At 37.3% G+C, this 27,795-nt stretch overlaps 1 protein-coding gene across 1 annotated transcript; it reads right to left on the minus strand.

The window, feature by feature from the left end:
* LOC131583507 (transmembrane 9 superfamily member 2-like) lies at positions 1 to 27,577 on the minus strand. The gene is made up of 17 exons (XM_058847701.1): positions 27,351 to 27,577; positions 26,918 to 26,985; positions 25,535 to 25,628; positions 23,752 to 23,879; positions 23,398 to 23,527; positions 22,353 to 22,480; positions 21,236 to 21,347; positions 18,740 to 18,819; positions 17,729 to 17,837; positions 14,403 to 14,535; positions 13,190 to 13,309; positions 12,967 to 13,024; positions 10,484 to 10,643; positions 9,686 to 9,837; positions 8,075 to 8,186; positions 7,489 to 7,660; positions 1 to 641 (listed from the first exon to the last, which is right to left on the minus strand). Exons 1-17 carry the CDS (start codon positions 27,465 to 27,467, stop codon positions 574 to 576), a joined length of 1,941 nt encoding a protein of 646 aa, XP_058703684.1. The 5' UTR covers positions 27,468 to 27,577; the 3' UTR covers positions 1 to 573.
* Between the last annotated feature and the right edge of the window lie 218 nt (positions 27,578 to 27,795).

Raw genomic sequence — 27,795 nt, forward strand, 5'->3', positions numbered from 1 at the left:
TGGAGTTGTGCAGTTTTATTTGAACAAAAACCAGTGTCGATATTTTTAATAAAGTCTACATTACACTAAATGCATGTACATTTGTAAGAAGATAACCTAGCTGTAAAGAAGGTGCAGGATAATATGTACAATCATAGTTAAGTTAAAAAAAATTCACATTTTACATAGATTTACTTGACAGTCCTAGGCTTTCATGGTATATAAATGGTAACCAAAAGAGGTAACAAAAAAACCCCAAACCCTAGTCACAAGGAAATTCTGGAGAACTGCATAATGCACTCAATTTTTCAAATAAACTAGTTCCTAGAATTCTTATTTGTTCTAAATCAAATTTTGGATATAATTTTTGAATTAATATAATTAACATGTTCAATAAGCATACAATGATGTAAACATTTCTGTTCATATCAAAATGGCAATGGTGCCATTTTCTTCAATAAAAATCTGAATTTTATGCTATGGTCTGGTCTTCCACTTTTACAAATTAGAATAATTACACAGGATGTTTTTCAATACATGGTAAAAATTATCAAACAGCAAAGGAGATATGTTCAAAAGACACTTTGGAGCTTTTCAGTCCACCTTCACAACGCTGTAAATCTTACTTACAAACCAGAAGCAGGCAAAAAATCCAATAGTCCCTGAAATGAGAAAGTAAAAATGGTTAGTTTATCTTCCACTTTGTCCTGAGAGAGAAATCTAACAAGTGCTTCCCAGCAGGACAGAATATAACATTGTAATCCAGCTAACTACCCAGAAAAACAGCACTTCTTAAATTTAACAACACACATTCATCCCCAAGCTAGGTTATTAGTTTAGATCGAAGATAACTTTTAGGGACCAGGCCACTTAACATACATTTAAGCCACTGGTGACAGTGTTGCCACCGCTATGAGCAGGGACACAAGCACCAGCTCAGAAACTGACATGCCAAGTCAGCCTTTACCTGGTTTTTTTAGGTCTACAATACTTCACTGCCACCTATGAATTACGACACATAACTAGGCCTTGGAAAAATTCACCTGCCCCAGTTTTATATTTTTTGTGCTCTATTTATATTTGAGAATAAAAATTTCTTCTTCTTTGTATCCTGTTACTTCTTTTTGGCAAAGGAATGCTTTGAGTGCTACAGCAGCTGGAAGCAAGCACCAAGTGAAAGGAGTAGCCACAAACCAAAACACTGAATGAGATTAGTATATACCAATTTTCTATTTTTAAACTGATAAACAAATTTCTGGTTTTCACCAACAGTCCCTAATTAGTATTAGGCAACTGCAAAGACACTGTGTCCATCACATTTACTTTTAAATTACTTTAAGAATTTCATATGCAAGGAGACAGAGTCCCAGTCAATTAATTAAGTGTTCAGCCTCTAAAAGAAGCAGTGCACTGCTCCTCACGCTTTTACCTAGTTGTAAACTGCCAGAGAGATGTTAGTCCTTAACAGATAAAAAAGGGGAAGATCTCAATTGCCCTGAATTCCCCCTCGAAGACACAGCTACATGCCAGCCCTGGGACAGCCCTTCCCAGCTCCACTGCAGGCACTTACAAGATTATGCACTCAGCTCTTCATTTTATATTACCCTTTTCTGTCTGTACAGCCCACGTTTAACATCAGCTCCAATCTCTTTGACTACTGTGACTGACTTAATAACTGGAGGATTCTTTATTAAGCATTTGGGTTTTTAACATGAGTTACATCTGTCTTTCAGCCCACATCTACACATTTCCCAAGCAAGCAACTCATCCCAGGATGCTTATTATCTGTATGCCAATTTTTACATTCCTCATGCTACCACGTATATGTTCAGTTAAAGGCTTTTTGACCTACTATTATTTTGTGATTACCCTGACTGCCCTTTCCTTCCAAGTTTGCAGTTGTTATTCTCTGAAACAGTAGGAGATGGCAGATTTATGGCTGTTGACAGATCAGTCATCAACCACACAAGGAATGTAATTCCTTTGTAGGCTTGACATCACTAAGTCTTTGCAGTGCATGATATATCTCACTCCTTCCTACTGTGTCAAATACTCCAATACCAGCATTGTTACTCTAAGCCTTACTCTCACAGTTTCATTCTAATAATGTTCTCAGCCTCTGCTTCTTGGTTGTTTTTATAAAACAGTCCACTCCAAGCCTTTTATGGCTTTGAAAGCAGTTTCTCCCAAATGTCTAACAGATTAGATAAAATTAAAAATTTATCTGCTGTTCTAGAACAAAAAAGATACTATCATAACCAAAATGTACAACTATCCCAAGAATGACAGCTACCATAGTTTTCTGAGAATGCCACAACTTAATATGAGAACACACTCTAAATCCACGTATTTTCCTCCGATCCTTGCTGGTCTTTATAATACATCAGTTTTCTATAAGACTGTCTCAGTCATAACAGAACTTAAAGACTTCACACTGTGAACAAGCATTTTATCTATAAACAGATTTTCAAAGGTTTCAGTAACATTGATTTTCAGCTCCCACTCCTTAAAAAAAAGTCTGTTTAGTAAATCAAAGGCCAAGTACACCCTGCTCATTTTTAAATTTTATCAAAAATTTTGCCAATGTACTGGAAGCAGAATAAAAGACTTTTTAAGTGATAACGTTTGTCAGATACCAGATTTGAATCATGAACTTAGGAGAGAAAGGCAACACTCATTACCAAGACACAGCCTTAGGTAGTCAGAACCTTCTCTGGTGAGCATAGATTCCTTCTGTTGCTACCTCTACATCAATAACTGGGGCTTACCAGCACTGTAATTCAGTGTGTTTTCCACCTCAGCCCTTGGGGTGCCTGTGATTCCATGAACACTATAAGGCCCACAAAAGGTAAAACAGTAAAAAAACTTCTGATTTAATACATAGTAATAAATATCCCAGTCAAGGGGATCTGCAAATGAGTAGCAATTGGAGAGGAAGAGTAGCTCTGAACTAGTGTGGCTTGCTTAAAAATTCTAGCCAGAATGTCTTCCACATTTTCTGTGTTTTAGCCCATTTCACAAATTTGTCACTTGTTCCAGATTTGAGCACTTTATACTGGACAGCACTTCATACTGGATCTTTTAACTGGTACTGACAAGTATCACAGGTTCTCAAATTCTCCTTTTAACTACTTTGACTAAAGCCAATCCTAAAACACAGATAACAGCACACGCCATTTCCTACACCAGTACCTCTACCCAGTAAAATTGGTATTTTTAGTGGCACTAGTCAAAATCCAACCATGCCTGTCACATTGCATGGTTTGAAATGCATTTTCTTGAAGAGCATATGTAGCATTTCAATCTTCAGCATTTTTATAAGCTCATCTTGCACCAAAATTAAAATAATCCCTTATTAAAACGAGCCTCTCATTAGAACAGGAGAAGTATTTAGGTAAAATTTAGATAAGATCACACCAGGATGTTGCTTTTATTTGTCTCTTTCAAAACACATTCAAACTGAAACCCAAGTTTTGAAGCACTATCAACAGGAAGCACACCTCTGCAGCTCAGGCTTCTCTGACAGACATCAATGAACATAACATGACAGAACAAATACACAAAGGTGGTTTTGGCAAAGCTGTTTTAAAAAAATTCTAACACTAAGTACTTAAAAAACAAACAAACAAACCAACCCAACCAAAAAAACCACAAAAAACAAAAACAACAACAAAAAAACCACAACAAAACAACACAACAAAGATCCTAACAAAGCAACAAACAAACAAAAACCCACGGAAAAACCATAAAACCCCAAACAAATATATAAAATACCCCACTAGTTGAGAGAGTTGATCAATTACATTTATCTTCTGATTGGTCTAAATTCCTTTACATTTTAAGGTTTTTACATCTTTCGCATGCACATCTCTATCAAATGACCCAGCACCAAGTCTAACACCAATTCCTCCAATGAGCCCATGTAATCTGTTTGTTCGCTTTAACCCAATATAACAGATTTGTTTCTTGGCTATAGTGTTTACCTTACCCAATCCTAATCACTCACCAGCTTAAACTGAATGAAAAAGCATCTAACAGTCTGCATTGAACAACTCACTGTTGTGGGAGAGATCTTTACTTTTCCCTTAAGCAGGCAACCTGCATATTTTAAGATTCTACCTTTTTAAATAATCCCAGCTAGCCTAGGAAAGTGATACCATCCCAGTGCACAGCAGCTCACTGCATGTCATTGATTATTCTAGGGAGGTACAGGTAAAACATCGTTTGCTGGATCCATTTAAAACTCAGAAACCCAGATATGAAGATGACTCAAGAAACTTCTATAGCCAAGAAGCAAGATACATCCAAAAATCCCTTTATGCTTAGTGGGGAGACACTGACACCTCCATTGTTTTTTTGATGATTTTGTCCTCAGCTTTATATTCTGCTGAATAGTCTGTCTGCAATATATATACTACCACTTTCTGACATTATACATGAAACAAGACATTATACACAAAGCCAGCATCTAACTGCGTAAGAGACAGTTATTAGTAAACCAGGTTAAATTCAAAATTAAAAACAAGGATTATTGCACAGAATAATGTCAAAATACATTAAGCAGACTCTTCTGCTCTATTCATCTCTTCTAGCTTTATTGTTTAATGAAGAATAAAGAATTCAAAGCACGAGCAGATTGTAAGAAAGCAAATAGAAAAGCACTCTGCACTTGCCTGATACTTCTCATGTACCTTAAAAGCTCTCTGTATCATACTGGTTTCAATCACTGCACAGTGGTGGGTGCTTCAGAATCTCAGATTCTAAGCACAATCTACCCAGAAGATCAAAACTCAATTTTGAAAATGGCATTAACTCACAAGTGAAAATGATGTTCAAAAATAGAGGTCACTGTAAAGAAACATGCTTTGACTATGCTCAGCATTTTTTTGTCTCCACGAATAAAATACATGTAATCATGTAGCTATCCCCATCCAGCCACACTTGTCATTTCTTGAAAGATTAGCTGCTCTTTGTACATTAAAATCTAATTGTCTGGTTTGGGCATGCACACCATCAGATTTCACCAGTCAGATTATATTACTGTCAGTGTTGCTATACAAACATTCAGTTCCTGTTTACTTATTCATTATGATCTCTTTTGTAATGCCCCAGGGTAACACAACACACTGCCATGGAGGAGGTATTAACACTGCCCTTTTTTTTTCTGTCAGAGTTGCTGAGACCTAGTAGGCAAGAACAGAGAAAAACAAAATACCTACTGCTAACTTAAGTGGAACAGATCAAGATTCCATTTTTGGAACTCTATTAATGCAAACAGTGTTTAAAATTACATTAGAAAACTCCATCACCTCCAAAAACTGTGAAGGACTGAACCCCTGTTTCCTAAAGCAATGCCTGCTAAGGAGTATTTTACAAAACAAAGCAAAGTCAGGTGTCTTCTGTTTATGCTATTTGTCTAGAACAGCTTACACTTCAGGCCCAAAAATCTATCACCTAAACATGGAAAAGAAAGTTACCACAGCATTGTACATTAGCAAGGATGTATTGGATACATCCAACACATCCGTGTATCTGTTGTACCCATTAGCTTTCTAGTGACTAGCTGCTCTCTTAAATGTAAAAAAAAAAAAGGAGGACCATGTAGTAACTTTCCTCATGAGCTACAAAAGCAGCACAGGGAGCACTGTTGTGGGTTTTTTTCAAAAGAAAAAAACGACACTGCAAAAATAACAGCAGCACAGTTTATTATTGTACTTCAGTTGCCTCACTAGCCTTCATATCAAAAACTGCAGGATCAGCATATCAGAAGCTTTTAATATCATTTCAGGCATTAAAAATGGCAGGTGCCATGACAATTTCAACTATCATTTTATATATGAAACAGACATTTTTAATTCTACCAATTTGCGTATTGTAAGTGATACTGAAATTGGCAGGATAGCAACTAACCTATGCTAAAACCCAGAAACATATTAACATATTGTTTTAGTATAAAAGTAATTAAAACATTTTAGACTATAACTTTTGGGATTTTTTTTTTTAATATAGCTGGATATATATTCTAGAAGACATCTGAAGCCTGTTTCACCACAATTTAAGCAGAATTTAAATAGCAATATGCAAACTTCCATCTTTGCCTTCTAATAACTGAAAAATAGAAAAATTAAATCCTCCTTGTTTTTTTCCCCGTTTCTTTTTAGAACTTTTGTTGTCCTTAAAAGAGACACATTTCTAAAGAACAAAAACCAGCAATAAGTGACAGTTACTGTTATTTAATATAATTTCTACAGGATAACTCCATTGTTCAAACACATACAGGAATTTTCTTCAGGTTTTTATGAAGTTTTTTTGATTTGTGCCAACCAGTAGTAGAAAAAACAATCTGAAATCCTTCTCACTGCTACACTGACAAACTTGAAGTCTGATGCTAAGACTTACTTTCCTTACCTATTTTAGCCTCTCTTTTTCAACTGCATTTAACTGCACTTAACTAAAAGATGCATTTCACAAAGTGAACACAAAGTAATCATAGCAGCTTTCAAGAAACATGCAGAAGAAGTTAAAAAGTAGCAACACAAACTACCATGCTATTGACAGAGAATCCTATTAGAAATCTTTGAAGTGACAATCACGGCTGTTTTTATGAACAGCCCCTCATACATGAAGCATTTTCTCTAGCTCTGTCATTGCAGTATTTCATGAAGCCAAGCAGTGACACCTAAAAGATCTGACTTCATGTGCTAAATCTACATATACAACCACAGCAGTATGATGAACACCAAGATAAAACACTCATGGCTATTTTTCAAGGCCAGTACCCTTCAAAGAGCTTCTTATTTCACTAACACATGGTAAATTTGGCACAGATTTCTCATCAAATAAACCTTGAAATTATTGTTTCAGTCAAGTGATTATGAACATTAGAATAATCCTGTAGAAGACACTTGGTCTGCATGAGTTACATCAGAAAAGTTGGACAACTAACACTGGAGAGCCATATTTCAAATCAGTTCCTCCAGTTAAGGTGTATTTCCATCATTATGAAGTGGTTTAATGAGCAGGTAAGACAACAAGACAACTCCAGCAGTACTAAAACTCTATCTTGCCAACATTCACTTCTTCCTCAGCACCAGCCTCCTTCACTTGCTGATAGTGAAAGCTGAAAATATCTTTTATCCTCCATACGCAGAGTGAAATTATCTCTAACTACAGAACTTCTAGAACCAATTATGAAATCCAGAATCAAGTTAATACTCAATATCAAAGTGAACAAGAATGGGGCCCTGAAAACACAATGGTTTGAACTCACTGCTAACATAATAGTCAGTAAAGGAAAATTAATTCTACCATAAATAAATGTAATTTTAAGTTAGGAAGAAAATGTAAAAAAAATATCTTACTGATCTTTGTGGTGTCAGAAACCAAGTAACACTGTCTAAAGAGTCGTAAATTGTATTTAATATTTCACGTAATCTAGATTTCACCTAATGTTTCTCATTTCAAAACCAGAGCCCCCTATATTAATTTCAGTTTGAACATTGTACTTACCTGTGAAAAGGAAAAAAATCAAGACCATGATCATTGTGTAACCAAAGTATAAAATGGTGCTGGCAGTTCCTGTTATCTGGAGTTTAGAGAAGAAGTAATGGACTGCATAGATAAAGAGATAAACTGCTGTAAAGCTGCTGGTCAAGAATGACCTCCACCACCAGTGATAGTCCTGAAAGAAACAATAAGCCACTCACTAAGAATGATCATGTAGGAAATGGAATATAGGTAAAACTGTGAAAAAAAAACATTGTCTTATGAAACACAGTGAATTTTTTAAAATTTAGCTCAGAAAAATTCCAGCATGGCACACAGATATTTTCCTTCTTCAAAGTCATCTGTATTGCTTCCACTAGGAAGATGAAATTACTCTAAGATCAAAGCTGTTTGTTTTTGCTTATCTGTTGCCAGCAGTGGATTTTGAAGCAAAAGGCACATTTCAGAAGCGTGGCTAACAGGCATGGCAAGGCTGAAAATGCAATCAGTTCATAGAGTCCAGCCCTTCACAGTGTATGTGAATACCTCACCTCTATTTCTAACATCTTCCAGGTACAAGCCCTACCTATATCAGAACTGTAACTTTTACCTCTGCACACAGATGGAAGTAGCACAGCAAAACTGTAGCCTCTGAACACGTAATTAGAAGGATTATAAAAACTAGGAACAGGAATCCAAACATGTAATACATCTGATGAGACCTAAAATTAAAAACCAATAAAAACATGAGTTTCATTTTTGGTTGAAGTTCTGAATTAATTCACAGTCTCCCATTACCAAATACTGAGTTAACCGACAAAAAAAATCTAGACCAAGAAACCCACACCACTGGGGTAACTGCCTGTACCACTACTGCCTAATTCATAAAAAAGTTTTCTTTACCTGAATGTACTCTGTAAACATGTACTTATTTAAGCTACTGGTAATAAACCATTGCTTTACAGACCAACCAAGTCTTCAATTATACCTGAAATCAGCATCTCTGAACTGTCACAGAGAACAGTTACAAGCAATTTCCACCAGAGATGTTTATCACTTCATGTCTCTTAGTTGGGAAGACCTTCCCCAACTCCTGCATCACCTGCACTCTTCCCTAGTTCCAATACTAAATTTCTTCCTGCTGCTGCAGCTAAGTTTTCTAGGTGTCTCTGCATCTCCTCACTACATCAAATAAAATGTTCTTCCACTCCCATTCTTTCTCCAGACCAAGGCTGACTTGAAACCAAGTGCTAACCAAACAAAATCACCCACAAAAATAAATACAAGGGAAATATGTTAATTTACGTCTAATCTGATGTCTTTCAGATAAGTGAAATAATGAAATTAACATTATTGAGTGAATGTGACAATTACTGCAGTACAGGATTTGACAGAGGGAGTATCAGTTGCATATTACCTCCATGCTTCCCTTTTGTAGGATAAAGAATAAGAAACTTTAAGAATTTGCTAACTTCAACTACAAAACCAGAATATACCTGTTTGTCAGCTGATTATACTCTTCAGCACAGCTACATTACATGGTTTCTATTTTTTTGAGGACTGTTATTAAAAGGTAAACTAATGTATTTGCATTTAAGAACTGATTTAGAAAACTGTTCTGTAAGATCCTTCAACTTATACAGGTGACACCATAAAATCCTAGCACCTCCAGGGTAATATTTGCCATTGAACAACAATGTATTAGACATTTCACATTTACATTGTGAAAGTTATGGAAGATTGCCCTGGTTTAACTTTTCACACACTGATTAGATTTTCCAAGATTTAGGAGTGGAGTGGATTGTTCATGAGGAGTGGAATCTTTGTTTTGCAAAACATTGACCTGATTCTGATCTACACAGTTGAAACTGCTAGATCACATTAGTTTCATAAATCATAATATAGTTACACAATGGATTAGGCTCTACCTAACCACGACAGCATGAAACCACATTTGTGCTGCAACCAGGAAGATAAAACAAGGCTAGAGGATTCTCATATCATACTTTGAAGATGTCTTTACGAAGAATTAGTTTTGTAAATTCTAAGCACAGAAATAAATATAAAGACTCTGGAAATTCCACGAGGTCTACAGAATTATCAAAAACTTTAAAAATTTGTTTATTCCTTATATGGGAATAACATTGCTTTGGGATGTTCAAACTCACTGTGTGTACTATCAAACCTGTGTAATTAGATTAAAAAAAAAAAAAATACTCACCAAATGCTATTCAGAATGAAAAAAAGTTGAATAAAAATACAGCCAAAGGGTAAGATACCACCCATGATGATACCAGGCAATGGCTTTGTGAAAAATGACTGCTCTGGGATTTGGCGAGGAATCTGGTTTGTACGCACTGGATGTTCAATAGGCTGGAGAAAAAAATAATAGAAATAAAAGATGAATTATTACATCAAAAATAAGATTACTTTTCCCTAGTATTTGCATATAAAGATTTGATAAACATATTTTCATTCATAAACCATCACAAGTTATCAAACAAAAAACCTACGAACTTGATGTCCAGCATTAGGAAAAAGCACATGTGCTTTAGACATTCCAACTTTGGGCCAGTAAGCAAGGCAGAACACAAAGGAAATAAATCTGTCCAGTCTTTAATTAAAAACAAAATAAAATTTAAAAAAGCCAGTAACATCCTGTTTTTCTTAGCTGTCCGGCATTATTTCAAACTAGTGAAGTACAAATGAAGCCTCTCTGACGCACTACTTCAAAACTCAGCAATACTACTGAGGTAGTCCTGAAGCACAAAAAGCAAGCAAGAGCTCCAAGAAAGTTATTAAAACCTGATTCTAATGAACGGACAGAAAAAACTGTGTGGTGTGACATTACAAATACACACTCTGTTTCAATATCAAGACAGTAAAATGCTGTTTTACAATCATGGGATCACAGATGTTTCAATCCAACTAGATCCTGCTCTAGAACGCTTGACTAGACAGTCAATGGCTCAATTACAGAGGACAGGTGTACTTCCCATCTGTATTCAAAGGGCCCTACCTTCTCTTTGAAGCCAAAATAGGCACCAACAAAGGTTAGTGGGACTGAAATTCCAAACCACATAGCAAGGATAGCAACCAAAGTGCCAAAAGGGATGGCAGCTGAGGAGCCTTTCACCCACAGAATGAGATTCATAATGAAGAAATCAGCAAAGACAATCCTGAAAAATAAAATCAGAAAATGTATTAAAATATTCAAGAAAGAATTACCAATATTACAAGTATTGCTGTTTAGTATTATTTAATATTAGTATTACAAAATGTAAATAATTTAAAATAAATGTAGATTCTTCCAATTTTCCAATTTCCCCAACAGTCCTAGTTGCTTTCCTCACTGGTGCAGTTAAAGTAAAAATGCCTCCATCACCCAAGGCTAGTAATGTAGGTACCTATAGTAATGCCATTTTTTAAATAAAGAAGACTCTACATAACATCAAAAAGTAACAGAAACATGCCATTGAAACTATTTATACAAAGAATGGAAAAATATAGAATAAATTTAAAAACTCCTTATCTGAGCCTTGTTCCCTATTAAAACCATAAATATTTCCTTCATTTATGTCCGTTACAAATAGTAAATTCCTTCAGAATAAATACAGTGATAACAAAATCTCCTATTTAGGAATCCCCATGGACTCTCACAACAAACCGAATGTGCTACTGCAGTTTGTGTCACAAAGGGAAGTGGGGATTAAAGAGGGCACTGCTCTGCAACAGAAATGTTTGTATAAGCATGGAGTTACACACATTAAGTAACCCATGCTTCAGGAGAATTTAAATAAAGACTGCATCGCAATGATTTGTCTCCAGACATGTTTTTCCCTTCCTCATTAAACACATCTGCCACATTTTCTAAACATCCTGGACAAGAACTAGAAAACAACCCAGAGATGAGAATCAAGGTGTTGCTGAACCAAGGTGAGATGAAAATTTCAAACATCCCATTCTGAAAACAAAGCAGAACGCTTGTTCTGCAAAGAAACCCCATATAAAAAGAAGCTTGTGTTAATTGCAATTATTCCTGGATTCAAGGACACCCCACAGAACATTCAGCTTCAGAAAGGGTCCTGAAAAGTGCACCACTATCTTTTTGTTAAAAAAGTGTTCCTGAGACAGAATTTAAGGTGTCCTGAAGTGAACATGCATCCTTTCACTGTATTTAATTTAAAAAGAAATGAGGAAGGATTGGAGCAATAGACAAGCTCCTTTTTTTTCCCTATGAAAGGCCTGACACTTGCCAAAACTGTTCGTGGGAACAGACTTGTTCAATAAGCACACCTAAGCAACCCCTGGTGTAAGCATCTTGTTGAACAAAAAAGAAGTATCAAACCCATTTTAGAAGTCTTTCTAATTTTTATTATCTACCCAGGCTCATAACACTTACTCACCTCACTTACTCCCTCCACAGTTAGAAAAAATACTGCAAATATGAACTCACATCAGCCTACTGAGATTAAAAAGGCCTTGGGCTGTTTATGATACTATGCAAATTCACTGAACTAGCACAGTGTAATCAGGACATCTGATCATATTCTATCAGTCCCAGTCATTTTACTTCCTCTGTGAAACTCAATTTATTTGGGAGTTTAACTGATCAGCACAATATATTCTTCCCATCAATATATATTTTCTTCCCTTTCCTGTTAACATCTAAATGACAGCAGGGATTCTGAAGCACATTCTGCTTAGAAGTGAGATTTCTCACAGAAATACTACACTTGGTTGTTATCAAGCACATTACCTTTCATTTGATGAGATTCTGCTTTACTTGAAGCCAAGTCATGTTTTATTCATGCTGAGATTTTTGCGGGGCAAGAAATACCTTAAGCAATTTATAAAATTTTCTTCCACTCTTGCCAAGGACATTTGCCAAGGGATAACTTCGAGTACTCAAAGTTGCAACCAAGAAACATGAAAGACTTGCAGAAGAAATTAGTTCTGCTCCCTCTCCCCACTAATTCTCACAAAAGATCATAAGAGCTATGAGAAAACAAAAGGTTTAAATGCTATTGCCCTTCCAGAACAAGCAGGACAGTACTGGCCACACTATATAGTATGATACACACTACAGCCATATCCCAAACTGGACACCACCTATGTTTATGTTAGAAGACTATAACCAGAATTACCTAGAACACACTTAGTACCGCAGTACACCAAACTGGAATTACCCCAGCACTGTGCCAAATATTCTGGTGCAGTGATTCCCAAAGGCTGCAACACAATCTTGTAAGAGTGCTGCCCCATTCCTCCTACTCCCACTGCTGACAACAAAACAAGCCAAGAAGCTGTGTTGTAGACTACCAGGATCCAGTTCCTCAGAACTGACTTTTCTTTATATTCACAGATAGGCAGTGCACAAAAGCCATAAACAAAGTTGCACAGACAAGGCATTGTAGCAATTGGCTTTTCCCCAGCTCCTTCCCACTTCAGATTCGTTTACACTTAAGTGTACAGAAAAGAGTAAGGGGAAACAATACTAACCCAGGGCAGAGCAGAGCTGTAAGCAAGACATTGGTCTTCCATTTCTCACCCCTGAATGCTGACAAGAAAAAAAACAATTTCAAAGTCAAGACTTTTTCCAACCATCTTGCAGAATAGCAGCACGAAGAAGTCTGAGACACAAGCCCCAGTTGAAGGCTTAAACACAGCCCAGCAATACTGAATTTAACATGTCATGTTACATTAAATAAATGCATGTACTTACTCTTGTACATTCTAGCAGACACGTAACCAGCTGGAGTTCCCAGTAAGACCCACAGTACAACTGCACAGGTCATCAGAGCACCACGGTTGGCAGGAGAAAGGAAACCAAGGCAAGCTAGGACTATAAAAACAAAAAGATTTAGTTCTTTGTTGACACATGTCAAAATACCCCTAATAAGATGGATCGCTGTGAAAGTTTATCCCATTCACTACCACATATTTAAATGAAGGCTGAGTGCATAAGCTCTTGTACAACCTGAATCACATGAACATACCCCTAATGGCACTGTTTCATTCAAAAGCATTATTTCCACCTCATCTCTTAAGTAGAAAGTTTCTCATTGCCAAAAGGCTGAAAAACAAAATGCCACCATCTATCAGAAGCATTTTCACCTGCCACCAATTTCTTTCTACACTACTACACTCATTGCGCAGAAAACTATCACTGCTAAGCAACATAGAGAATTGTGATCAACACTGAAAGACAAGCCTACCAAGAAAATTCTAGTAATCTCACAGTATCAAGCAATAAATAGAGAAAAGCAGCTCCCCTACGAAAGGCCAAAATCTGAATTAAACCTGGAGAACAAAGTTTGAAAGATTCTTCTTCTGTACTAAGTATCAGTGTACTTACCAATTCTATTGCACAATAAGAAATTGAATGCTCATAAACTTTACAGATAACCAAAAATAAAATACCATCTCATGACAGGTTACACAACCACATACATATATAGCTATTTGTGGTAGGCTCTCATTATCTCAACATTGTGTCAGTACTATTGACACTGCACACTGGTGTGCACTCTTGCTCATATTTCTGTATGGCTGCAGGCTCGTGTCAAACATATTAGATAGAAAGAGTTGCCAAAACATTAAAGCTTTGCATTATATCTTTGAACCTGCATTAATGTACCCTTGGATAATTTACACTACACAAAACTGCGTTTTTTAAAAAGAAACTTGTAAGAAGGAAGTTTGATTTCTGAATTCATGAAGAATCTGCATTAGCCCAGATATCACATTTTCAACGACAATGCTTACAACAGCATTACTGAAGTTATCTAATTACTCTTATGAAATTGCATTAATATTTTATGTTACTAAAGGAAGGACTTCTTTCCAAAAGAAGGCTTCTATCATTTGTTTAATAACATTGCATCTTTCTTATTACTATTAAACTACATACACATCACCTTAATGAAGTTACTTACATAAAGTAATAAACGTCATAATGAAAATTTGGGTTCCTTGGCCCAAAAAAACAGACAGTAACATTCCCTTCCTTGGAGGTCTAAATACATCTCCATGAACCAGCTTCCAGCCAAATTCCTCTTGGGCATCTTCCTGTACAAAACCAACAATGTCTTTAGCAGTGATACATAATGCAGTAGTGAATTAATACAAACAAGATGCAAAATACGTATTTAAAGTTTGATTAGCTTCCAGTTAAGATCCAAAGCCAGACTAATTGCATCTGAGTCATCACTCATTGATTTTATAACCCCCTAATGGTTCAGTGAGAAAGGCAAGAAAATCAAGAAAATACTCATCTCCTAATGCAAGAAAATGCAAATGTAATTAGTCAAACCATAGAACAACATTCTACATTTAAACTAAAACAAAGCATTCAGTTTAGTTAACTTCAATCTAGTTCATGCATTTATCTTTTTCTATTCTGATTTCAAAGCCCGTTGGTCTCAATGACAATACTGGAAAAGAATGAAACTGTCTCTGTACTTCCTTCAAAAGGAAGTTTGGTCCCTGGAATCATGAGGGACAAGTACCAACACTTCGTCCCACTGCCAGAGGTGAATGGATGGAAGGATGGAATGGGGAGGGGGAATCCTCAGTCCAGTGGCCCTAAGGAACCACTGCTGAAGGACAAAGCTTTTGAATAAAGTCACTCGAAACAGACAACTCCCCTCACAAAAAACAACCAAACAATAAAACTAACACACACAACTACATAACCAACCCCACAAGAAGATCCTCTACTCCCCATAAAGCTAAAAGCTACAGGTTCCATTCAATGTGGGAATACTGAGTTCAGTTCAAAGAACTGCTTACTGCTAGAATTAAAGCTTGCCAAAAGCAGGGTAAGAAAGAAAGCAGACCACACTGGTGAATGACATAGTGCACTTTAAACTGCAACGGATGATGTAACTTTTCTTTATCTGGAAGATTATCTTTGCTTTCCCTATAATGATACCTCTGCTTGCTAGAAATTACTCTCATATAAATACAAAAATTGAAAACTATTAAACACAAGATAACACGGATTAAAAGACAAAACCACACCCTATACCTGATAGAAAACAATATGAGATATCCAGGTGTAATTCCAACACGTCCAATGTTCCTCCAGTAAAGAAAGATGTATTTGGTCAAAGAAGCATAAATATATAACTTCCTGTAAGTCTGAACTAATTGTGACAATGATGAGAAAATTGTTAAGGTAAGACAGAAGAAAGGCTTTTCTCAGGTAGTTGTAGGTAAGGAATGAAAGAGTTGCAAAGGTTATCACCTGAAGCAAATCTGTTTCCAAAATGATGAACACTAAGCAGGAACAGATGCTTACTACTTCAGTTCTTGACAGAACACAGAAAATGTTTAGAGATTTGGAATGGTTCATATAGAATCCTTGTCAACAACTCATCTGGGAAATGCACTCAAAAGACCTGATTCTAACGCAAACTTTAAAACTAATAGCTACATGGTAATTATTTTGGTTTAAGAAATAAAGGGAAACCAAGTCTGGAAGATTGAGACCCTTGATTTATCCTGTATGAGCCTATGTGCCACAGTTTGTCTCTAAGCTCCATTTTGAATTAAGTTCTTTCATTATTGGCTAATTAGCTGTGAGTCAGAGTATTTTTCAGACTTCATTCAAAAAATTCCACAGTATTTCCTATTGCTAACCTTTATCGTACAACATAATAATAAGAACTGTACAACTAAACTGAGTAGTCAGCTATATTTTAGAATTTCAAAAAATATTAGAGCAAAATTACTCTAAACTTTTCCAAGGTGCAGTAAGCCTCATCTTACCATTAATTTATCTTTGTTCTCAAAACAGTCTAACAAAGATTTAAGCCCCCTACATTCAAGCAGTCATTATTAAAGAGATTTCAGAAAAAAGGGAAAAAAAAAAAAGAGAGAGAGCTTTACCTCCCACTGGTGAAAACATACTGGCATGAGTTCTCTTCAGTTCAGGAATCCTCTCTTAGTCATAAGACCCTAAAAGTAATCTAATGATTTCTAAACACTTCATTAATGAATGTCTCACTAAATCCACATCACACTAGAAGCCAGCCAACATCAGCTGAAACATTAAATGCACATTCTGAGACCACCGTCACTGGCTGGTGCATCAATCTCTTTAGAAGTACAATCACCAGCATCCCCTAAATGTGAGATACTAATTTTCTTCCCTGCATCTTCTTCAGCCCAGGTCCTCTTTTGCACAATTATTTCACACCTTTTTAAATAAGCTCCTTGAACTGCAACAGATCTTTAAGTCTCTCACACCTGGCAAAAAAAAAATAAAAAAACTGTGGCTTCCTGAAAGTCACACCTACCCCTGTTGTTACTCATAAAAACTAATCAAGCCCCTACAAGTCTTGCTCTTTATCACATTAAGAATGATCAACTAATAAAGACAACACAGTATAAAACATTGAACATAATTTAATTGAGACATCAAACAGGAGCCTCACAAAAACTATCAGTTAAAGGATGTGAGAAAAATCATTCCACTTTAAATGAGTGTCTGGATTTACATTAACGAAAGATATTCAATATTAAAACCACAAAGAAGAATAGAAATATTTTCAGATGTTTTAATTTCAATATGAAACGTTTTTGTGCACTTTTAAGTATTTCTTTAACCAGATGGACAGCAACAAGAGTGAAAATTCAAACTGTTGTTGCATCTGACATTACATCTCATCTTTGAGTTGCAGATACCACTTTTACCAATGAGAAAAGGGCTGAGTAAAAATGACTCTCTGTTTACTGGTCAAGTCTTTTCAACTCACAATCAGTTATATTCTCTTCCACTATAGGAACCTGCAGCTGTCCCATTTTAAGCAGCACATATCTCAAAAGAACTCACAACAGGTTAAGTTGGATGGCAACAGGCTTCAGTCATCTCACTAATTTAAACAAACTAGACCCAGTTTAACACAGCAATTACCATGGGAATCATATTTACAAATAAAATAAAATATCATTGACATACATACCAAGTAGTTCTAACACAGCTAAAGGTCAGAAGTTGTGTTGTACATGAACTGCAGTATTATGATCTCCTGACTAAACAAAGTGAGTCCACCACACTTTCCAGCCATAGGTAACATGAACTTCTATCAGACTATGTTAATCAGAAAATCTCCAATAATTTTTAACCCCCAGAGATATTAGCATGTATCAGACTCATCATAGTTACACATCTCTCTAGACTGTACTCAACACTAAGAGACAGACATCACTATGGACAGAAAAATGTACCCAAGTAAAAGCTGTAAATTTTACTCACAGAAGAGTCAATCTGGTTGTATCTTGCAATATCCTTATGAAGAGTCCTCAGAATGATCATAGCCACCATGCCAGATAAGAAGAGAACAATTACAAGGGAATTCATTATACTGTAGATAAAGAAAAAGTCAAACTTTGAATTCAGTTATTCAGGTTTCAAGAGATGCATCAGTTCATACTCAGGTACAGCTCAGATCTGAGGAAAAGCCTTAGATACTCAGCCCTTTCAGTATTTTCCCATGCAGAGAAGATAAAGGTACAAAACTTAAAAGTCTGTGACTTCTTAGAAGACCGAAGTGAGGAAAACAGTATTTAATGATACCTTGCTAATTCTGAAGACAGCTACATACTGCTTTTCTTTATTTTCCTCCTTATATAGCTCAGAAGTAATTTCCCTGGTGAAACAGCCACAGTTCTTAAAGCAGACTGTCAAGTAGGTTTTATATCTATCAACCAATGAAATTGATATTGTGCCATTTAATATTTTGTAGAGAACAATTTATTTGGATTAGCCTTTTCAAGATTTACACTGCAAAACATATACACTTCAACACAAATTATATACTTACTTAGTATCATTCCCATGCTACAGAGGGAAATAAAATAAGCAAGAGCTTCTCACATACATCTTTTGCTCATAAAAAAAGATCTTTTTACTGTGAGCAACTGCTGAGTACAAAACATGCATTATACATATGTACCTCTCATTTGGCAGTCAAAGCCAGAGAGTAACAATAAGAACACTGCAGAGCTGCAATGACTCAAAACTTCTCCAGAATGGAGATGATAAAGTAAAACAATGGAAGCTGCTTTCCTTTCGGATACTGATGATGCATTCCTTTCACGTAATGCTGTAATACAATTGCCCCCAAGAGGTGAAAACTTCCTTCACATATGAAAGCAAAAGGTTTTCTTGACTGAAAACCTACAGAATTTGTTCTTTCTAGAAGTACAACTAAGAAATCTTTGTGCTCCTCTGCAAGGTTACTCACTGAATAAAAGCAAATCTTACCTAAACCACTGAATGTTTGTATGTGGCATTGACTCCAAAATGTAGTCCCATCTGGAAGCCCACTTAATACTATTCTTTTCCTATAAGGAAATGGAATAGTAATTGATAGAAGTCAGTACAAGTTTGTTACAGTCTTTAAGAGGCAATAAGCGTACCACATCCCTTCCCCAAACCTTCCAGTCAGCATTCATTTCTAAGCCTGGTAACAACCCTGGATGTAAGACCTCTCTCTTGCATTAATGCATCTCTAGACACTCTAGAAGAATATCTTTTCACTGAAATCTCCTATCCACATCTTCTACCTTTAAATTAGGCTTCACTAAGCCTCATCTTTCCATGATTTGGGATGCAGCTGCCTGCAGGTCCCAACTGCTGAAAAACAATCATGCCATCTGTACAACATTTTCCAGCATAGCACACTGGTCTTGAAACTTCAAAATCTTTAACTTTGTCAAACATACTCCAGAGAAAAATTCCAGAGGAAACTAGAAATGTTTTTCTCATCACTTTTAATGCATTTAGCACAGGCTTCTTCACTCTCTGTCATAGTGCTGGCTGATACAGAGTATTTTCCACTGATTCCTGGCAGACAACTTTCATTTCCAGATATTCATGTGATGGACCTTCAATTGTAAAACTGAGGACTCTTTCTGACCCACAAGCCTTGTCCTCCCTAGTTGCTCTCTTTGGATGTACATACGTGTTGTCCTGTTACCAAATTCTATTCCCTGACTGGCCTGAAGTTCTGCTGAATTTCTTAATTTACTTGCAAGGTGCTAAGTTTGCACAGCCGAACTGCTGTACCAAACTGCTCTCATGCTTATATTTTTGTACACTTGTGTACTAAACATTAGAGCTATGATGATGCATACTTTCCACACAGTGCAAAAACACCTTGTCCATTTCAGTTAATTAAAGCAGACACTGTAACCTTCTCATCAGAAGTCAGCTGCCATATTAGAAAGGATCATAAAACAGCTATATATTTTACTGCTTTATGTAGTCAGGCTTACTGAAACTGATGTTTTCCTATTTAAAAACACTTCTCACTGATAAAACAATCCCCTTCTAAGTTATTTTGAAACTACTAATAAAAAGTAAAACTCATGAGGTATTATTTCAAATCAAGGCTTATGAATGACAATGAGAATAAGCAGTTTTGAAGTGCCATCTGCTGGAAGTATCCAAACCCACTAGATGTGAGCCTTACCTGCTCCACAACAGGGAGAAAGAGTGTAGGTACCAAAACACCTCACCCATTGCGTGAGGAACCAAAGTTCACACTGAAGTTCTGAATCACAATTTACCTCAAGATTTAAACACAAATATTAATGAAAGAAGGCTCATTCATACAGAAAAATCAGTCAAAAGAAGATTGGGTGTCTCAAGGGAAAAGTAACAGGCTACTGCGCCTTGCACCTCACAGTCACTGGTTCAAATCAAATTCAATTTGGCAGGATGAAAGCCATTTCCATATCATGGCAGCTTCACTGTCTGTACAAAACAAGCTGGTGGTCTCAAGCCAAACCCTCTGAGACTGAAAAACCACCACCCTTTCAGGACAGACTGGAACAGAAGTACCAGGATTTGAAGTACCTTGAATCAAATTATTGTCACACCCACAGGAGGCTCACTTTCCATGCTGAGGTAAAAAGACTCATTTGTCAGAAAGCAATTTCCTCCCAACTCATTACAGGCTGAATAAAGCGTTAGTGCATTAGTAAACATTAGAGCATTAATTCTAAAGAAAATAGATGATGGCCTACTAAAGAAAAAGCCAGTGTACAAAATAAAAACCACACAAAATGAGACAAACCCTGCAACTTCACAAAAAAAAGCTTTACAGTCAACACTTAACAAAGAAATGCCCTCAAATATAAACTGCTCTTCAGCATAAGACTCTCAGCACCCTGACTGAAATCTGAAAGCAGAGTTTATCTCAAGGAAGACAACTCTTCCAGTTATTCAATCTACTAATTTTCTATTAGTAATAAAACATAGTAATAAAAAATGGTCTTCATTTTTATTTTCATAGTGTCACTTAAATTACGGGAACGGAAAACCTGTTAAGATTTTCAGAAAAATACTTCACAAGTGTTGCTGCTGATGATGAACAGATCACACAGACACAGGTCGAGGTGTGGTGAAAAGAAGGGGACGTTTATTTTTCCCCCCAGGATTTATAGGCTCCTGACCACAGCCGGGGATTGGATGGTCAGGATAACACTTTCTCACTGCACTGGCCATGAGAGATGCCCATCACAAGATGTGTAACAGAAAGAATGTACACATATCTATGTTTACAGTTACTGTCCTGGGAAAGTCTTTAGAAAACCATGTCAGCAAGCTCAGAAGCTGAGTTTTCAGAGCGACACACAAGACCATCCTTACAGAATTTACACTGTAATCCAGTTATGACTATTAGTAAGTTATCCAATTGCTTTGATTACATTCTTTTGGGGAATTACGTATTCATGTAACAGATTTAATACTTACTTCAAATGTCACAGAGTAAGTGTAAACCAAATTCAGTTTATTGGTAAATTCTCCAGGAATCTCCATAGGTGGGCCTTCACAGCTTAAGTTGTTCTCATCTGTATGCTTGTAGCTAATGGGGAAAAGAAGTTAAATAAAATCTTGAAAAACTTTAATTTTCTTTTAAAAAATTTAGCATTGTGCTCCAACCACAAATACTCTCCATCAGGAAAGCTTCAAGGCTGAAGAAAAGCACCTGGTCAGAGAATGACAAAATTAAGGTTATGTGCAACCTAACTGCCCCCTTGTGGTCTGCACTGCCAGGGAAAAGGCAAATTCTCATTTTTCAGCCATTCAGGATGCTACTGATAAAGCATTAATGAAAAATTAATAGGATTGGTAGAATCTTCCTGGCACTCATGGAAGGAATAAACTTGCATAGCAAGGATAATTCACTAAAAATACACTGTACCTTTGCAAGAGAAAAACCAAGTACAATCAAGCATATCTGTATATGTTGATTGTTGTACCAAGCATATCTCTATTACTTCAGAAACAGCAATAGTGTAACTTATTAACTCACTTAACTTCTATAGAAAAGAGAGAAAAGTTTAGCTATTAAAAAAACGAGCCACTTTGAAATTTTGTAACTGGACTGTAGTTTTCAAATATAGATTTCAAATATGAACTGTGTATGAACAGATTGAAGCAATTACTTTGGCCTCTAGTCAATCTTCTTCAGACCTCTGAGTTGTTGCACCTCCACTCAGGTCAACACAAAAACTAAGAAGCTACTGTTTGAGAAAATCAGTTAGTCTTAGGAAATTAGTTGTCATCTGCAGTTCTGAATATCAATGTTAACATGGTATTTCACCTATACCTCTGTATCCAAACTTACACAGGAAAAAGTACACCTGTACATTCATCCAAAATGCGTTTGGAAGACAGGTAACAGATCTGGCATGGGAAACTGTTACTCAGTGAAAGGATGTATCTGAAAAAAATGCTTTACCAGAAGCCAGAAAAACATGTTCCTCAGAATTCATTAACACGAATAACATCTCTAAGGAACTGTTCTTTTTGGAACTACTGTTAAGACTTCAGAGAACCAGAACTTGCTGCTTTAATGCAAAATTACCTTTGTGGTCTCAGTCTTGCCATCACCAGTCTTGCACCAGGCCAGTTTTCATCCTTCCCACTGTGGTACATGATTGTTATGTCAACATGGTTGAAGAGGTAGAAAGTGTTCTTCTTGTTAAACTCTGACTACAAAACATGATCAGGAAACTGAGCGACTTCTCCAACAAGAGAGGGCACAAGAAGTCAAGAACTTTAAAATGAGACTGGTGTATGAAGGAGCAAAAAAGGGAAACACTTCAACATTAATACACCTGCATAAAAGATCACTTTCAAGAGTCTGGGGAGCCTGAGGAGTAACTGAGTTGGAAGGTGACTATACACAGAGTAAACTGAACGTGCATAATAAAAGCAGAAACTCAAGCATCAGACCTGCTGCACAAATGAACTGATTCCACTGCATACAAGCAGTAGGTCAAGTGGTAAAGTCACAGAAAGCTCTCTCCTCTCCAAGAGGAGTGTTGTCCCTCACCAAGGAGGGATAAAACTCTATCACTATTATGTGCAATTATACTAGCTCACAATGGAACTCCCAGGATGACTGACACATTTCTAACTGTCAACTTTATTTTCCCTGTCATGGAAAACCCTGATACATTTAACTTGTAATCTGTGGTATACATAACTTTTGCAACCAGAACACAGAACTCATTTCTAGGACTTCATTAGAAAGCTTCTATCTGATACTGATAAAAGAACATCTTGCACATGAACACCACATAGACAAAGAATGAATAGGGACTAGGATGGATACACATGAAATTTCAGAACAAAACCTCCATTTTCTAAGGCTTTTGAACATCCACACCATTATTTTATACATTTTTAAAGAATATATTGGTAAAAGACCTGTACGAACTTTTTATTTGGACAACTGTATCAGTGAGACACTGCACACACTAGCAGCACTCAGCTCTGTCAGTGCCCATAGTCCGAACATTAAGCATGTTTACAAACATATCTGTTCTTTCTCAGGAAAGGAAAGCTTAAAAGTAAAACCACAAATGAAACCACCCTATACTAACAAAAAAAGTTCCACCACTTACATTTATAACACAAGCATCTTTAACTCTACCATCTGGAGTAACAAAACATCCTATTGGAAATCCTGGATTACAGTATTTTTGTCCATCTTCCACATCATAACACCATGTTACAGGCATGTTATCGATTATCCTAGACAGAAATCATCAAAGAACATGTCCTCAGAAAGCGATGCACCTCACTTCACAGTGACATTTCACATTCATGTAAAGCACACACTTTTCAGTAGTGCCTACAAGATGCACAGTAGAGAGACAACTATCATGCACAAAGAAAAAAGCAACCACTTAAAACATAAATAACAAATGTCCAAAAGCAGAAAATAAACCCAACCTCAAGCACATGTCTTGGCTTACCAGTGATGCTGATAATTCAATTGCATTCCTTTCTTCAAAAAAGCCAGTTTGCTTTTATCAGCACTGTTTCCTGGATCATATGTTCTTGTACAAACCTTCTTGCAAGTTTCTTGCTTTTTAAAAGTGAACTGTTAAAAAAAAAGCACACAAGAAAAAGTCACTTCAATTTTGCTTCAAAGATCTTTTAGTGTTTTGGGTTTTTTTCTGGTTAAGTAGGGAGGTTTTTTAGCTACTTTACCTCCTTACTCTAAGCTTCTAAATGATAAAGCCTGAGGACTGAAAACTGAAAATTAGTAAAAAAGGTATTGCTTTTTCTTCTACCAGTTTGTTTTATTTTGATAATTTCATCATCTGCTAAAACAGACTTTCACTACACCCTTCTTGAATGTTTCACGTTGTTTAGCTGTTTTTCCCCATGATGACCAAGTTAAATAAGGCTGCTAAAAGCACAAGTTGCACAACATCTAACATCTAAGCTTCAAGCACAGACATCACCTAACACAAACATATTCACATTTGCATCTCCAACTTCTAACCCAGTTAATGATAATTAACCTTCACAAGATAATTAACAGGTTAGCAACCTGTTAGTGAGCTTAAAACACAACTGAAAATTCTAATGTTATCAAGGCCCAAACACTAACCAGGAGCAGCACTTTCTAATTACTGTGGTGTGCAGCCATTTCAAACAATTGTTATAACACTTAATATATTGTTATAACACTTAATCTATTCAATATGGACCCAGTCCAAATGACCCATCATGCTTATGTATTTAAAAGCTTCTTGTGACCACTAGTCCTAAGACTTAAAATTACATTAGCTCAGAGAATCAAGGAGACATCTAAGAGCAGTTCATATAAGGGAGGAGGCAGCACCTTCCTAACACACTAATGAAACGATGTGATCGGGTCCCTCATGACTGAGCAGCAGCAGACTCAGAAACTGCTGCCTCTTTTTCTCACAGGGATTTGGATTATCTAGCAACCATCACACACACACACAGCACAGTTTTCAGCTTCACCAGCAAATCCAAGTCTGGAAACTGCATTCAAACACCATATAGCTCTCAAACACCAAGAGCCACTGTTTGACCACAGCTCCCCCACTGCTAGTAACTGTCCCAAGTTGATGGCACAGCTCTTTAGATATGCTACATTCGGTCGTTGCTAATGCAAGGCATGATACAGAAAAATACCACATACCCAATCCACAAAATATTTCCATACATTTACTTTACAGAAGGTTCCAAGTGATATGCATCAACACTGAAAAACTCTGTTTCAGACAACAGATTATAAGCATGTATAAGCAAAGAAAAGCTCCAAGTGAGCCATAACTTAACTTCCCTTCCCACTCTGGAAGTTGCCCAACACTACAACCAAGTATACGAAACAGTTCCTGAACTATCACTTTATAGTCTCCAATGTTACATTAAATAAACCAATTATTTCAGATCATCTAACACTCCTTACATCCAGCTATTAAATAACTACCTAAGATAGAGTTTCTGGAATTCTCTACCACAGAGCAACAGGCAAGAGTGATCACTGGCTCAGTTTCCTAACTGTAATTAAGCAACCTAAGATGCCTTTGGCCTGGGAGGAGTTTTATTGGGTTTTATTACATAAACTCCATAGTGCTTATATTAAAAAATTACAAACAAAAAATCACCTAGTCATCAAATCTTCAGCTATGTCTATGGATACAGCCATCAGAATGACAGCTATCAAATTTAAACAGAATCAACTTCAATAACCTAAATAATAAATAACAAAATAACCTTATATGGAGATGATGCTATTCTCTCCCCAAACAGCACTTGTCCAAGATTTTCTGATGGTCTTTTCTCTTCCTTATCTTGACAGAAGTCAAAACTGGAAAAAAGTAGCAAAGGTTCCCTTTCATTTTTAATTGACATATAACTGTAAATACCAGCCTAAAACAAATTCTTAAATTATTTCCTTAACATAGTAGTTTTCATGACTTTTTTTTTACAGTTCAGACACTGGTAGTAAAATAGCTGAGAGCCTCTGTGAAGAAAGCTGACATCTACTTTAATATCAAGTTCAACCAATACATATTCCAGTGTATCTTTAATAAAATGCATGATGCTTAATCCACCCACCCTTTTCAAATGGCAATTTAAACAAACAATAGACTGTTTCATTTTGTGGGGAAAAAAGGGGATGTGCTACAGACTTTTAATTTCTCTTGCAAAAAGTTTCTGAAAAACTACACCCCCTTCTTAAAGGAATATTTACAAATAGCATTTAACATGAAACACATTTCAAAGAAGTGCTTTTAGAGTGCTGCACTGTCAAACAGCATTCACCAATTCTTATCAACTACAGACAGCCTGAAACTGCTGAATATAAGAGAATGTAACCATGCTGGCTTTTCATTAAACACAGGTAGCAGCAGGTTACGTTAAAAAACCCAAACAAACAAACCAATGCTTATCTTTGGTACATAAGTACTTTTCTTCAATCAGTGGTTCTAAATTCACTGGCTTCCATAAAGTTTAACAGAAATAGAGACAGAGGTATTTTTAAACTAGTCTCTGGCTTTGCTTCTACTGCTGCACTGCCCAAGGTAAGAGCTAAAACACCTTCAAGTTTTCTTTTCTGTGCCCAACAGCAAGACTGCAAATCATATTGTTTATCATTGCTTTGTAGACCTATTAATATCTGGAAAAGCAGATAGAAGTTTTCATATAAAAGAACCAAAATTAAACAAAACCAAATTGAACAAACCAAAAATTAGCTACAGAGCTTTGGCAAAAAAAAAAAAAGAAAGTTAACAGTGACTGGTCTTGAAGTTTCCTTCAATTACCAGGGAAAAAAAAAGGAACTCAAAGCATCTGACGTCCCTAGGTTTGCCTAACAGAAAAAACTTTCAAATATGTCAAACAGTCAATATTAAATCTTGTACTCAGCGCAAAGAAATGCACCTGTAAGAAACCCTACAGCCCTTTTTTAACAATAACAGAGGATGGTCAGGTGGCACAGGTGTGGCCTTCATTCTTCACACCCTCTTGTACTTTATTCCTGCCACTGAGCGCTGGATTCATTCTTCCATCCCTAAAGCCAAAATACTGACACCCTCACGGTAACAGAAGAGCGCCTTTCCAAACGCTTCTGGAAACCTGTTGGGATGTACTTACGCATCATATTCGTATGGCAGAACTGATTCAACAGAGTCCAGCCGGTTCACGAAGAGCTCAATTAGTGACTGAAACAGGAAAGGAGAAAAAGTAGGAAAATACGGACTTTCCGAAATAAACGTGCGGCTGGTACGAAACGCGTGGCTACCAAATGCTGCTACCCCATGGTGGAGTTACCCTTGGCTGCTGACAGGCCCCGGCCACGCCAGGAAGAAACTAAGAGTCCCCCCAGCGCTGGCTGGAAAGTTCAGCGGGAAAAGGGAATACCAGCTGAGGTCTGTCTGCCTTCCCGGAGCAAAGGCTGCCGCCCGCGGGAGGACACCCGCGAGCAGAGGGATTGGGAATACCCCGCGGACCCGCCTCGCCGCGGGAGCCCCGACCGGGGCAGAGCGAGGGGACGGCCCGCGTCGGGCCCGCCCGCGCGGGCTCTCACCTTGCAGCTTTCGGTCTCCTCGCCCTCCTCGCAGAAGCTGACGGGCGCCAGTCCGGGCAGGTAGAAGGCAGCGCCGAGAGGCGCCACCAGCAAGAGTGTGGCAGCCAGCAGCCTCATCTTACAGCCTGAACGGGCAAAGGCACCATGAGGTGCAACTGAAGCACCGACCGCCCCGGGCAGCGCCTTGCGGAGGCGGCCTCAGCACAGTCGGAGGCGGGGGTAGCCGCGTCACGGCCGGGTCGGGGCCACAGCGCCTGCGCGGTGAGGGGGCGAAGCCCCGGGCACCATCTTGGGGAAGGGCAGGCTGAGGAACAGGACGCCACAGGCCAAGGGGGAGCGGCTGCCGACTGCCAGAGGTCGGGGCTAGATGGGATACTGGGGAGAAATTCTTCCCTAGGAAGGTGCGGAGCCCTGGCGCAGGTTGCATAGAGAAGGTGCGGGTGTC

The sequence above is a fragment of the Poecile atricapillus genome, chromosome 12 (genome assembly GCF_030490865.1).
Source record: "Poecile atricapillus isolate bPoeAtr1 chromosome 12, bPoeAtr1.hap1, whole genome shotgun sequence".
Taxonomy (NCBI): domain Eukaryota; kingdom Metazoa; phylum Chordata; class Aves; order Passeriformes; family Paridae; genus Poecile; species Poecile atricapillus.

What these genes read in the sequence shown, in the direction of transcription:
- LOC131583507 (XM_058847701.1), bottom strand. Translation starts at nt 27,467, where the DNA reads ATGAGGCTGCTGGCTGCCACACTCTTGCTGGTGGCGCCTCTCGGCGCT. An exon ending in ACAACCAGATTGACTCTTCT is followed by an intron (nt 14,536 to 17,728) that starts GTGAGTAAAATT and finishes GGTTTTGTACAG; the next exon opens with GAAGATGCCCAAGAGGAATT. An exon ending in ACAGCTCTGCTCTGCCCTGG is followed by an intron (nt 10,644 to 12,966) that starts GTTAGTATTGTT and finishes TTTATTTTTCAG; the next exon opens with GATTGTCTTTGCTGATTTCT.